Raw genomic sequence first — 15,376 nt, forward strand, 5'->3', positions numbered from 1 at the left:
ATGTGTTGATGTAAAACACCAATTACAACAATATAACAACACATTGTATACATGTATCTCTGCATGTGAGGGGCGATCATGTGTTTGCAGTTACCAAATCAACTGTCGAGCAGACACAGGGATTGTTTAAGCCTGTTAACAGACCGTTAGCCTGGATTAGCTAAATCACATATTAAAAACAGACGTGAGATGCAGTCATGGGAGGTCCCTCATAAGTGTTTCTCAGCACAGGAAGCTGAGAGCTCAGGGATGCTTGAGCTGGAGTAAAAAAAAACCTACTCACCCACACACACTAAATTGAAATGTGCCATCCCTTTAGTCGTTATTGACCCAGTGTAGTAATCACAGGCTTAGAGGAACACGTGTGCATAACATTTTAATAACACAGACAGGTTAGTGCCATAGAAACACAGATGGCAAGTATATGCATAAAGTGTGTATGAAAATAAAACATTAAAAAAGAGAGGCAGCGTTGTATCACCATGGAGATATCTTTCAGAAACAGCACACAGAACGTCACAGTCAGATTTTATATATGTTGCAATTCACGCGCAATAACTATTGTACACATGTTTAAGCATGAATGAGTCAGAATGTGTGGTCAATTGGCTCGGTTCAGGATTAAATTGAGCTATCTTACAATTAGTAGTTTGCTTTTTGAGATCCATTTTGATGTAAAACATTTGTGGAACTGAGTAGGATCAGTTTAAGTTAGGATGTTAGTCCACTCAGACTTGACAAGGCATGCTAGATTACATTTTGCTCATTGAAAGGCACAACCTTTCCCTGACCACTAGATGTCCCTAGCGTCATTGGCGAATACTGTATCAGTTTATGTATTTGGTTGTCAAATTAATATGGTGAACTTTTCTCCAGGTTACATAAAGGCACAAAAGTAACTTTGTTGCTCTACTTTCATCAGACATGTTACGGGTAAGTGGAGTTAGCCGGTTCCAATGTGTTCTTGTAGTTACATTAAATGACTCATTGATTAAACTCCTCTAGCATGTGGTTCGCCAGTCAATTTGTAACTAATTCCATCAGGCTTGTGTGTTGACAAATAAGTAGTGCAACATCCCATAAGAAAGTTTGAAATAATAATAATAAAAAAAAAACTCCACTCAACTTCCATAAACTTCACATAATCTTGACGAGACAACTCCAGGTCCCACTGAGAATCCACATCACACTTTACGACATGCCAGGAGAACGACACCCAGCCAAACTTAACAAACACTTCTCCAAGTGGGCAAAAGTAGAAAGAGAAAAGGTCACAAATGTAAATACCACAATGCATTATCTGTGAAATGTTGTCACAAGGGCTTTACTAGAAATCAAAACATGTCTGCCGTGGGAGGGAGAGAGATTATAGAGAGAGATAGATAGAGAGGGAGAGAACAGAACTGAGAGAGGAATGTGATGGAGGGGGAAACTCTCTCTCTCTCTTACTCTTGTGCTGCGGTAGCGTCTTCTGCGTCACAGCATTGAATTACACCCACAGCTGGACAAAACATTTCATTTAACCAAGCCCAAAATTCACCATTTAAAAAGGCAATTCATTTAAAACAAAACAAAAAAAGAAACATACAAATGTGATGAAAATAATTAAAAGAATTATTGTGAAGAATAGCAATCAATCACCGTACTGTACAAACTTCAAAATGAATGTGTGTTTGGAGCGCAGAAAATACAAAAGTGCAGGAAAGCAAATAATCCTCCCAGTTTTTCTTTAACCTTTTCCATGTGTTAATATAGGATTCACTAGACACACTGTTCTCTCGCCTCTGTAAACTTGGCACTTATCACTTTTGATTTTGAAGAGGCAATTACGAAAGCAGCTAAATCAAGGTGAGAAAAACCACATGGCTTTTATCTCAAGAGGGGTTTGTCAAGGCAAGGAAGTGCTGCTAAATTGTTCTTCCCAATTGGCTGGACGGCAGTGGGGAAAAATTCGCTTTGAATTTGGCACAAACGTGTGAGGGAAAAAACATGACAATTGAAAATGGAAAACAATACTGGCTTTCCAACCGAGGGACTGACATTCATCAAAGAGGAGAGGGCGTAAACATCTAGTAATTACAATTACATCTGAGCAGGGAAGTTTCTAACATAAGCTTTTCTCTTGCATGCTCCAATACTGTATGCATATGTTGGATACAATGCATGATGGGTAATCTAAATTATGACACGTTGTGATGACTGATGATTTATTTTTTTCATAAAAAGTTTCTCATGCTGATGTTTTACGAATTTTTGTTTTACTCATAAGTCAAAGTGTAGGACCACGACCATTTCTCATCTCGTCCTATCTCTGGTTTGTTGCTATTATAAATATTATGTCTGTGCCGTTGTCCTTGGGAGCCTAACATTTTAAAGCGCTTCCCTTGCTTGCATTTTTAGAAACCATGTGTAATCAGAATATTTGATTCCTCACATAATGGGGCAGTTTTTTTTTTTTTTTTACATTCAACACAAGTATTCCCAAATCAACACTCCACAATGGACATATTGCACAACAAAACCTTCATAAACGTTTGAAAATACTGACATAGTCAAAGAATTCATGGCCTCAAGCCTTTTCTTCTCTTCTCTTTTCTTTTTTTTGACAATTGAACAATAGTGAACTATTCAAGGAAGTGCTTGAAAATATCTTTCATATAGACACTCTTACTCAATCTTTCTCAGCTTTAGCTTCCTCTGTGGCTGCTTCTTTCTTCTCTGTGACGGCAGCTTCGGCTTGCTCCACGTTTTCTAGCGGCTCGGGCTCGGGCTCTGGCTTCTCTTGCTCCTTCTTAGCTTCAGGGAGAAGGATGATCTTTCCGATGTTCTGGCGCTCGTGCATTCGCCTCATGGCATCGGCAACCTGGGAAAAGACAGAGGAGCAGAACAGATGAGCACAATAGTTAGTGTTATAAAGAGCAGCTTTAAGAAAAGTGTGAACAAAGACAGGTTCCTTGATGATTTGTTATTGATGTATGGATGTCCATTTTTGGGATCAGTTTGAACTGCCATAATCGTATGTTATACATTTTCTACCCTCTTGCTTTTGATCATCTCAGGATCATGTTGTATATAAAATGTATCGACAAAAAAAAAAGCAGCATGGCAAGAATACGTTTCCTCCCGAAGACAATATGAATGGGGCTTAGTTTTGCAATGGCCACATAAGGGCAGATGAATAACAGATCAGTCAAAATAATAAACAATATCAAGGACCATTAAAACCATGTATCTCTGTCATGAGTCACAGTGCACTTCCTAACACACACACACACACACACACACACACACACACACACACACACACACACACACACACACACACACACACACACACACACACACACACACACACACACACACACACACACACACACACACACACACACACACACACACACACACACACACACACACACACACACACACACACACACACACACACACACACACACACACACACACACACACACACACACACACACACAGGGTCGCCTCACCGCTGTCTATCCTTGAAGCCAGAGTAACTCGTAAACAAGATATCCAACAGCAACAATTTAGATCGTCACCTAGCAACACCCCTTCAGTACCAAGTCATTTTGATGGGGGAGGCCGGAGGTTTGCTCGTCTGCCACACATCACTGATAGAACAGAGGAAGACACCAGGGACAGCTTCTCTCAGGCTGTGACGCACAAGAAGCTTCAGAGGAGCTCCTGTACTATTCCAACATTCAGCTCATGTCTGTGAACACTCTGTGTGTGCAGTGTGTTTGACATATTGGGGAAAAAAGCTTAGTTAAACCATCTACTGCAGAGGAGGAAATGAGAGAAATCGATACCACTGTATGTATGATACCATGTACGATAAATATCAAGCTAGAGACAGGAGACGAATGGCATAGGAGAAGAACAGGAATCAATCAAAAGACCCCAAACAAGGGGAAACAGCTAGCCTGGCCCTGTCTAAAGGCCGATCCGATTCAATATCACTATCGGATCCGATACAATTGCAATCAACCTATCGGATATCGGACTGAAAACTCCAATTGAATTTATTTGTTTATTTATTTTGAATCTAAATTATTTTAACTATTACATTTAAATTTTAAGACCATAGCTATGTGAAATACCACACATTAATATTAGAATTAGCAATCGTTGAGTTCTGATGTTCTGCATTCAAACAGTTCAAAGCTGTTAAGATACACCTTTATGCATTTGTGTGTATTTGTTGCTCTTTTAAATTAGAATTGCTGTGTTGCTTGAGCCTTCCTCACCTTACACATAACATCACCACCAACAAAGAAATGTATAATAATTATGATATCGGACAGTATCGGTATCGGTCGACTCGATATCCAAAACCCAGATATATCGGAAACGGAACTAAAAATTGTGGATCAGTGCATCCCTAGAAGTAACACTGAACTAACCTCCTCAAAGTGATAGCAGGAGTCGATGTGGGGCTTGATCTTTCCCTGGCGGTAGAGCTCCAGTAGTGTGGACATAGCTGTCACCAGGAGCTGCTCATCAAAGAGGTAGCCCAGGTGGAAGCCACCCACGGCCTTGTTGGACTGCATCAGCTTCTGAGCGGAGAGAGAGAGCTGGTTGTACCAGGTCTTAGCCATGGCCAACAGATTCTTCTTCTGGCCAGTCACACAATTGGCTGCACCTGGAATAATGGATGATGTCAGTATCCACCAACAGGAAACTCTTCCCCCCCCTCTTTTTGTCACTTAATCCCACAAATGAAAACCTGAACAGGGACTCTGAGAGGAACTCTGGTTTCTGGCAATTGATTGTAGTGCTCTGGTATAAATTATATACAGCATATACAGCATATAATAATTTTTATTGAAAATCAGTGAACATCTCGTCACAATTTGTCCCTTTGTTTACATGCCAGTTTACAGAGCCTAGGCTATGTACTATCAACAACAGATATTTTTTTTCAGTGCACACACAGTACGGACAAGTAGAGGATTGTGTGGAGATATTCACTGATTTGGACAAAAAAGTGATTTTGACAGCAAGAATTCTCCAGAATCGCAGACTCCACCTTGAAGTAAAATGAAATTACACATTACGCCTGAGTCAACAAATGCTTTAAAACCCGTTTTCCAAATTTCTTACCAAAGACTATAAGCGTGCCCAAAGGTTTTAACAAACCAAAACCTTTTTGTGTGTCGGAACCACCGAGAGGGTCGAGGACGATGTCCACTCCTGCAGAGGCAGAAGAAGTAGAGTTAAGGAGCTTTTTATGTCTTTACACATTAAAATACACTTAAATATTGTTCCAAATGAATAATGAAAATGTATCTAGAATATATATATATATATATATATATATTAGTGGTGGGCCGTTATCGGCGTTAACGTGCTGCGTTAACGCAAGACTCTTATCGGCGATAAAAAAAATATCGCCGTTAATCTCTTATTCCACCTCCTGTTCGGCTCAGGGGAGATAATAATAGCCGGGGGCCGTTGTTGACACTTGAGGAGCCTTTATTCTCTCACACACCCGCCGCTCTCTTTCTCCATCACTTGCCCACGACACAATCGGGTATTGGAACGCAGGGTGGGTGTGTGTGGCCACCGGTCGCCACGTGACTATAAGTTTCCAAGTTTTAAACACTTCTATCTCTTCAACGTCACCGTACCCGAATCCTAAATATCCCCTTAGCAGACGCTATATTTCATCGGGGGGAAAACTTTGTTTTGCGCCACAGTTCGGCCGTAATGCTGCTGCACACACACACACACACAGACACAGACACAGGCGCACACACACACGCTGCAGAGAGGGGCGCTACCAAAAAGACGAGAGGAGCGGTTGGAGCAGTTGGAGCGTTTAGAGACACATGCGTGCACATTTATTTACATAAAATCGCAATCGCAGTCATTTGTGCAGTTATGTAAAATGTTTCACTAAGGAAAATTACAGAAAAAGTAACGCACAGTGACTTTGATGAGTAACTTTAATCTGATTACTGGTTTGGAGATAGTAACGCGTTAGATTACTCGTTACTGAAAAAAGAGGTCCGATGCCGGTAACGCGTTACTAAGTAACATCTTGTTGAACATTATTTATTTTCATCACCAATTATCATAGTAGAACAGCTTCCTCAAGCAGATGAGCCCCTGGTCTGATGCGCCACCTGGCTTGAGAAACACGTTCTCAAAGACTTACTTTGAGTCATTATTTAGGAGCACACACATATTATGAATGAATTAAAATGAGCCATTTTAATCTAGATTAATCTAGATTAATTCCAAAATTAATCTAGATTAATCTAGATTAAAAAAATTAATCTATGCCCACCTCTAATATATATATATATATTTATATTGTTATTGGAAGCTTAAGCACCGCAATGTGTGACACTAGCAGTCGTGTGTTACCTCACCATTCGGGCTGATTTTGCAGATTTCCTCCACGTAGTCTTTGGTGCGGTAGTCGATGGGGTGAGTGACCCCGCCTTGGGCAATGGTCTCATGTTTGGAGGCGGATGCTGTGCCATAAACAATCACGTCCTGCACAGTATGACACAGCTGGGTAGCAGCGATCCCAACACCACCTACGGATATGCGGACGGCAGAAAATGGCAATTGTTCACGCTTTTCACAGTAGAGCCATTCACCTCTCTGAAACACTCAGAGATGTAATAATCAAACAATGAAACTACACATGGCCTTAAACGCTGTGTTCACACTTCACTGATCTAACAAAAAAAAACTAATCAAACTATACTCCCTGGATGACTCATACCTGCTTTTTATAAGCACTACACAGATACCAGTTGCTTGAACATACCACACTATTGCCCCAGTCATTCAAAACTCATGCAATGCAGCCAATTATTGTTCAAAGCCACAGAAGAACTCTAATTTAAATTGTAGTGGAGACATCAGACGTTCTAAAATATATCAATAATTATTATTTTAATTTGATGGAATTATGCAGCTATACAACCATGGGTATATTTCACTTTGTGTGTAAACATAATTTTGTGTTGGAACACGCTTCACACACAGTATTGTATCAGGTCATACATGTACGGCAAATTAATCTTCAACCACAGTAGTGGGATTAGACTCATTTTAACAATTTTAATAAATGGTGGCCTTACGCTCAGCTCCACATAACAGTGATGGGGTGGTGTGGTTGAAACCTTGGAAGACAGAGGACCACACAGGCAGACATAGCAAACACTGCTCTCTACATATCTATGGCCTGTGCACCATTGTACAGTTAAAGGTTTTTTTTCCACAAGTTACAACGACAGACTGCATGGGCGTGCACTGTGCAGGCTCGCCAGTTATCCCTCCTGCCCTCCTTTTCACCCTGGCCAGCTGACAGCCACCCCCCCACTAGTCACTGGAACACAGCCTTTGGGAGTGAAGGGGATGCAGAAGAGCACTAGACCGTGGTGGTGGATGATGAACTGACTTGTATACTTGAACTTCAGAGTGGCTGGTTTGTTGGTTGGCAAGCCCTGAGCTGAATTTTTGAATTCACACTTTAATAAACTCTTTCATATTGAATACATGAATTGTAATCAGGAGCACAAACTAAAAAACAAACACATAAATCCTCATGCAGATAGGAGGGTGTTCTAGGCACACACCAACTATTTTCATCCTTCTGTTAACGTGGTACTAATAGGGCCATACTTGTATTATTACAGTGAATGAGACATTAATGAAAGTTATGCTGCCTGTTGGTGCGCCTTTTCCGGTGTTGCCAAAGCAACCATGCCTGATAATGATCCTGTTTGTCATTTTATGAATAAGCCCTTATTATTAAACCATCACGCACACACACAATATCTTCACATACAACCCCCGGTCTCTCGGCTGATAATTTGCCAGCACAGAGATGCTACTGCATTCAGGGAAGTGATTAGTGACCTGAAGGGAAAGGGCTGTGTGACTCTTCAGCGGTTCCCCAGGAAACCAGGGGAGATCACTGACAACATGGGGAAGACCACTATCTAAATCCCAATTTGGATTCATTTTCCCAGGTATCTTTTTAAATCATACATAGACTTTTGGTTTATATATTTTTTTAATCCATTAATCGTTTGGTGTATGAAAAAAAAACTGAAAATGGCCATCTCAAGTTTTTCTAAGTCCAAGCTGACATCTTCACATTGATGGTTTTATCCATTGAGTAGTCCAAGATAAAAAGATATATTAAATGTATTATAATGATATAAAATTATGTGTAAATTTTCTCACACAATACAAACTTTAAACCTCCGTCACAAAATCCTTCATACTGCAATTCATACACTTTTCAACATGTATAGAATATTTGGTAATACTGTCATTGTTATGCATTATTTGTTCTCTAAAGGATATAAATAGAAGCATGATCATAATTGTTGTCAATTTCTTTTTCTGTGAAACATCGATTTGATAATTGGCGAATGGATTCAGCAGTAAACCGCACTGATTTGTTGGTTGTTCAGATTCTTGGAGAAGAGAGTGTGATGCAGAACTGATGAGTCTCATTATGAAATTGATTAACCCACGGAACAGGCATATTAACCTTTGTTGACACTGGTGAGTTTATTTGGACAAACCTGGGCGGGGGGGGGGGGGAATAAGGCAGAGGTTTTTTCAGTTTGTGCTGTTGGCGTCTTACCTGCTGCCATGTGGATGAGAACGCTCTTGCCCGGCCTAAGGTTGGCCATCTCAAACAGCATCATGTAGGCAGTCAGGTAGTTGACGGGCAGAGCAGCACCTTCCTCAAAGCTCATCTGCTCGGGCATGAGGAAGGTGCGGTTAGAGGGCACAACCACCAGCTCCTGCCACATGCCGCTGCGGTTCATCGCGATAACACGATCCCCCACCTTTAAGGGAAGAAGAGAAGAGGAGAGGGAGAAAAACAAGTTACAGAGGAGATCTTCATTTACCCTTTACCACTCTACTAAACTAGAACTGCCGCCCGACGGTTATTGCCTATGTATTTGGGTGGAGGAAAAAAACTCACAACCATGACAACAAAAAAAACAAATAGCTGCATGTGATGATATGCTTTCATGTACTTCAGGTGAACTGACTCTTAAAGCCTCTGGAAACCTGGTCTGAAATAGTAAAAATCGACATGTACGTATTTATATATCAATATAAGTTTTTTCAAAAATCGGATTGAAAAATAAATAAATAAATATGATAAAACTTTGTTGAATGAACAGCTTCTTTACTGTCTAGAGACCGTTTGACAGGACTGTGTGGGCGTGTCCGTATCAAAAAGTTTCCATGGCAACAGCCATTGTTTTTATAGAACGTTCAGGCAGAGATCGGCCATGATTGGTTCAAAATACGTAAACATATTGAAATAAGAACCAGAGCATAGCCCGCCTCATCTAAATAGAAGTTTTTCAAACTTTAATATCTTAAATTTGGATTGATAAATATGCCTGTATAATATAGAACTTTTCAGATGCTTATTATCATGCAACTACCTCCCCAAATTACATAGAAGGATTTCTGTGGATTTGGGTTTACATGGGCTTTAAAGGCTGTGAATGGAAGACAGACGTGTGTTCACCAGAGAAGAAACTGCCTCTACAGCTCAATTTCTTACGTCACTACTACTACCAATTACACTGGAGGATATATCAAAGTGCACCCAGGGCTTTCAAATGGCAAATTGAGGTCATGCAGGCAGGAAATCATCTGATAGATCTTTGTGGTTGAATGACATGAGAGCCATTTATTTCCACCACTGCTTTGTTCTGTCAACATACTTTAGTAAAGGAAATCAGTCCTGAAGTCCTATTCAAACAAGAAAACATAAAACCTTGACATGCCTTTTTTCCATTCATACAAGCTCAGACACGGGGGCTTATGGGAAATGTTGTTCTTTGTTTGCGCACCGTTATCTCCCGTGGAGACTTGCAGTTATAAAGATATCATTTGGATGTTGCGAAACTCGCCATACAAAGAGAAGGGCACAGGAAAGAGGTCTGATTGGATTGTGAATGTCAACGCTGCTTCCTGTTAAAAACAGCCTCAATAGGTCTGAGTCACACACACACACACACACACACACTTCCTGCTGCACACACACACCCGATGACAATAGTCAGATGACACACACACACACACAAACACAACTTCCTCCTTTAAATAACTTACTCTCATATTTTTTAGAGGGTAAGGAGTTTTTAAATTTTTCTTATGAAAGACTTTGAAACCTTCACTCGATGAACCCAAAAAATGCATGATAGCCAATTTAAAAAAAAAAGGCTGAGCTCAGTTCCTGGACAGCTGACATGAACTGAAGTAACTAAAGATGTTTGAATTAGGAATGATGAAGTCAGTGCACACAGTCAGAGAGTGAGTGTGTGTGTGTGTGTGTGTGTGTGTGTGTGTGTGTGTGTGTGTGTGTGTGTGTGTGTGTGTGTGTGTGTGTGTGTGTGTGTGTGTGTGTGTGTGTGTGTGTGTGTGTGTGTGTGTGTGTGTGTGGAAACAAACCTGCTGCTTCTTTTAATCATTAAACCTAGTATGCCAGCAAGCCAAGTGTGTCCGTTCAGTTTTCCTGCCATTTCTATCAACAAGCATTCAAAATCTTACATAACATGCGACATACTGACCTGAGTACAGAACATATTGCTACACATCCTCTAAAACAAAACATTAAGCTGATTAAAGATTGTATTTGCAGAACGGATGGCACAATATTTCTCTCACTGCAGGGTGGTTTCACACAGACATAGCATCTTCATTGACCATTAAAGCATCTTGTCTAGAAACTACTGTATTTGTGACAAGGGTAAAGTTGCATCTGGAGCGCACGCATAGAAATCAGTATCCTAAAATCACACATCTGTTTCTCTCTCCGTTAGCTTTCTCGAGCGTCTTATGAAAACAGCCACACCCTCAACTGCAGTCCCAGCCGGGTTCTCTTACGCAAAACCTCACAGAACATCCTTAATCTTTAACCTAGGATTTGAATGTTTTCCATTTTGAAACTTAACTTAATTATTTCAGTGCTTCTACTTTTGAATTTGTATGTCCTTGTCTGGACCCTGCATCTGGCATCTCAGTGGTAAACTCATGAATGCACCTCTCCCACTCCATAAGGTTCTTCTTGCTCTTGAAAGATGGAGGGACAGAGGAAGGGAGGAATGACAGGAACGCAGGATAGGAGTGCAGTAAGTGGAGGAGGAGAAGAAAAGAATTCCATACTGACATAGAGGACAGAGAGACTATTCCAAAAATCTGGATGAAAAAGACATTTTAAGATTTTAATTGTGGTTTCTCAAAATGTGACTATAGTCCTGGTCAGGAAGTCAGAAATAATATACCAATGTCTCAGGACTGACAAAATAAATTCATGTTATTTCAGTTAATACTGGGAAGTAACATCAATATTTAAACAATCTTAGTGATAATAATATCTTCATTTTGGTTGACTTACAGATTGGTCGCATCCAGCTGCCATTTTTGTTTAGATTAGAAAGAAAGGCAAAGCTGGGGGGGATGAGATTTCAAATCTTTCTAAAGTCTTTGAGAACTCTAGAAATACCTTCATACAATTCTCTCTTTAACTCAGATATAATGTAGCCTGGTCCAACCAGACCATCGTACTTCATTTCATTTGTACAGAAGGTCTGGAAGTGCTGTAATTGGCAAACGTTCACTCACTTGGAGGCGGTTGTCTGTCGAAGTTTAAAACTATTGGATCTGCCCAGTGCCACTCTGGATTAGCCAACCAATCGCATCACGTTTGGTTGTCACGTGTGTCATGAGCCGGCTTTTGACGGTGCGTTCCAGTTGGACAGGGAACTCGGAAATTTCTGACTTCACTACATATTGTAGTCTATGAATACCAGTACCTGGCAACAGTAACTTGTTAGAGCCTAACGTTTAGTTATTTGGACGAGAAAGGTTTTAGGCGTCCATACTTTCGCGAGAAGATGCACTGGAACACAGACAGGTCGGAACTCGGAACTACCAAGTCGGAAATCTCCTTCTTCCGAGTATAAAGGAATGCAGCATTCAACTGAAACTGGAGCGCGACTTCGACGTCATCGTTCTCAGCCACTCGCTCTGTTCGCTGATTGGACGATTGTAGATTCTCCGGAGAAAACTGGGAAATGCACTGTACACCCAGACTGACTACTGAAGGGAAAATTAAATTTGGCCGGAAGTAGGCGGGCGGGCGGAGCCAGGCTAGATATAATGCACGTGAGGCATGAAGTGATTTTATCTTTTAATTTTATTTTGAAATCATTTGCAACTTGCATAGCCGAACATGGTCCAACGTATTCAGATCTTACACCACAAATTATTAAAAGAAAAAGAATGTGCTAGCTATGGGTTAAAAAAAAGTCCCGTTAGTGATTCAAATGCAAGTGTTCTTCTATATGTGTGAGTGTATACAACTAAAATAAGCCACCCAGGTTAAGACAACGATGCAAAAATAATTCTGCTGCTTTGATTATTTGTGCCAGTAATAGCAAACAAGTCTGAAACCTCCAGGTAAAAAAGCTTTACAAAAAACTGACACAAGAGGAAGTCGTTGTGTTTGCCGATGTCTGTGTTTTTTATTCACAATGTTGCTGTATAAAAACACAGTACACATATGTACCTGTATAGGCATATAATAGATACACAGCCGGATTCATAAGGTGTTACTACCTGTCAGTTTCCACATGAAATCAAACAATACTGAGGCTCTCAACCCTGGGATTCACACCCACCCACCCACCCACACACACACACACACACACACACACACACACACACCCACACCCACACCCACCCACACCTTATAAATATTCAGTAGCTTTTTATTAGACCTGATAAATAAATAAATCACAAAAACTGACCTTTGTAAAGCTCTTATCAAGGAGAGGTTGAATATGACAGGAAGGAAAGTGTAAAATCAGTTCAAGGACACACGTTAAATCAAATGCTGTCAATAATCGTAATGACAAGTCCTTTCTGCAGAGAAAGCCTCATTACCACACGATACGTCACTGTTAACAAGGTTAAATAAAGAAAAATACTTTGTATCGATAGATGTTATTTTTAGATGCAGGCCCTAGCCTACGTAGAGGCAAAACAGCGACAAATAATTTTTCTGAAAATGTTAGGATGGTCAATCAATTGTTTAGCCTAAGGTATTTGATGCCAATCATTTTTTGGTTCCAGCCTTGACATTTTTAAGGATATTCTGCAATTTTGTGATTTATACTTTAGCCTACTTTCATACTTTTTATTGTATTTGTTTAACCAGACTGCACAAATCATTTGAAGACATCATTTTGGGCTTAAAGAAACAAATTAACTAGTGTTAGTTAAACATTACTAGGCATGTTTAGGCTAGGAGTGAGCACCCTATGCCATGTGGCACAATGGGGACCAATATGATGCAGGTATTTTACAGTCCAGAAAACATTGGACATTGTTTATGTGCATGGCGGTAGTGGTGGTGTTTAATTAGGTGTGGTGCGTGCACTCGCAGGGGCCTTTTACTCACTTTCCTGTCCTCCACCTCCTCCCCGACCGCTTCAATGACCCCGGAGCCCTCCATTCCCATGGTGACAGGCGGGGCGGGCAGCAGCTCGTACAGCCCCTGTCTGCCCAGCAGCTCGGCGAAGTTCAGCCCGCACGCCTTGACCCGCACCAGCACCTCTCCCGCCAGCAGCCGCGGCTCGCTCAGCTCTTTCACCTGCAGCTTCACTTTGTCGTAGCCTCCATGGCCCGTGAGGACCAGCGCTCGGCAGGGGATGAGAGGCTTCTCCTCTTCGGCCATAGCGGGGCTGCTGCTGCTGCTCCCCGGTGCGTCCGAGGCAGCAGCCACCTCCACCGCCGGAGGAGGAGGGTCGTCGGGTTGATGTTGTTGCTGAGTTGGGACCTCTTCGCCAGACATGATTGTCACTTGAGATGTGCGCGAGCCTTTCTGGGTTTTTTAAGTCCTGTTCCGTAGTTCAACCTCTTTTGGGCGTTTCTTTTGAAGCAAAAAAAATATATATATAAATATTTCTGATTCAAAGTGACATAAAAAAGGCTAGTTTTAGTTTTCCCTTACGGAAGACAGTCGTGTTTTTAGGAAAAAAATAGATAATTGCTGCGTGGTTTCCTGCAGTTCATGTGCGCTGCGCTCTACAAGTGACTGATGTAAAGACCGTCAAGAGATGTAAATTCTGAAGGTCCTTTCCGGTGTTGATTTTCACAATAAATAAATAATAAATAATTTACACAGGCTATATCTCATAAATGGTCTTATAAAAATCAGTTTACCAATAAAAAATAAATAAATACAGATTGCAACTATAAGATAGTTAAATATTTGTAGGTAATCCATTAAAATCAGTCTTTACAATGCCAAACAACTATTCACTTTCAAACAAGAAGAATTACCCTGTTTGATATTCTTTTTTTCAGTGTAGGCTACTTGAAATACTTGACAATAGGAGCAGCAGATATAGGCCTACAAACCTATATATATATATATATATATATATATATATATATATATATATATATATATATATATATATATATATAAATAATTAGGCTAAATTTTGCCTTTTTCTTTTGTTTTATTTTTAAATCTGGAATTGTCATAAAACAGACCTCAAATGTCCCTTTAAAAAAGGGACATTAGACTCTTATACACAGCTATTGAACATATAGACCTCACTGCTGTAAGGAGCATGCTCAATTATAGCCTAATCGTATTTTATGGATAGGATTCCAGAGATGAACGCTGCCATTTTAAACTTCAAAATGTTTTTATTTAATTGGCAAATCTTGCAACTTCCGGTGTTCCTCTATCTGTTTATTGCCAGCTTGACGCAGCTGGGGGAAAAAAAGTGACCGATCGGTGTTATTGAGTTGTTGGCCAAATATGAGTCAGAGAGCCGCGGAATGCCTCAAACCCCGGACACCGGAGTGCTGGGAGGAGACATGGGATTAGGCTATTTGAGGTCACAGCTGGAGGAAAAAACATAGGCCTACTGCTACTGCAACAGTCCAGGTCCCACAGACATATGAAATATACAGATGTATGTGTATGGTTGTTTCCAGCTGTTGATCACGGAAGTAAAATACGTCTCCTTTTATTTAAATAGCCTAAACATAGGGCCTATTTGGAGGATATATCCTGAGGCGTTTTACCCCCTATAGCCTACAGATAGAACATCTGAACCTATTACTGAGTGTCAAAAAGAAGGCCACACTTTTAAGCAACAAAACATGTAGGCTAGAGTAAAATAAAATAAGAAAACACAGTAATATTATGCCTTTAACAGGAGCCATTTTGCGGCACATCGAGTAGCCTACTTTACTTTTGCTAAATTAAGACTTAAGTCAATTGTCATTATTATATTTATTTTTTAACATTGTGAAA

At 40.5% G+C, this 15,376-nt stretch overlaps 1 protein-coding gene across 1 annotated transcript; it reads right to left on the reverse strand.

Moving 5' to 3' along the window:
- Positions 1-369: 369 nt before the first annotated feature.
- Positions 370-14,110, reverse strand: LOC307266843 (synaptic vesicle membrane protein VAT-1 homolog). The gene is made up of 6 exons (XM_080048955.1): positions 13,502-14,110; positions 8,651-8,858; positions 6,408-6,578; positions 5,134-5,223; positions 4,434-4,672; positions 370-2,863 (listed from the first exon to the last, which is right to left on the reverse strand). The coding sequence occupies exons 1-6, from the start codon at positions 13,892-13,894 to the stop codon at positions 2,672-2,674; spliced, it is 1,293 nt and encodes a 430-aa protein (XP_079905081.1). The 5' UTR covers positions 13,895-14,110; the 3' UTR covers positions 370-2,671.
- Positions 14,111-15,376: the final 1,266 nt, after the last annotated feature.

Source organism: Ammodytes marinus, assembly GCF_949987685.1.
Source record: "Ammodytes marinus genome assembly, chromosome: 20".
Lineage (NCBI taxonomy): Eukaryota > Metazoa > Chordata > Actinopteri > Uranoscopiformes > Ammodytidae > Ammodytes > Ammodytes marinus.

What these genes read in the sequence shown, in the direction of transcription:
- LOC307266843 (XM_080048955.1), bottom strand. Translation starts at nt 13,894, where the DNA reads ATGTCTGGCGAAGAGGTCCCAACTCAGCAACAACATCAACCCGACGAC. An exon ending in TCTCATCCACATGGCAGCAG is followed by an intron (nt 6,579 to 8,650) that starts GTAAGACGCCAA and finishes GCATATCCGTAG; the next exon opens with GTGGTGTTGGGATCGCTGCT. An exon ending in CTGCAAAATCAGCCCGAATG is followed by an intron (nt 5,224 to 6,407) that starts GTGAGGTAACAC and finishes CTGCCTCTGCAG; the next exon opens with GAGTGGACATCGTCCTCGAC.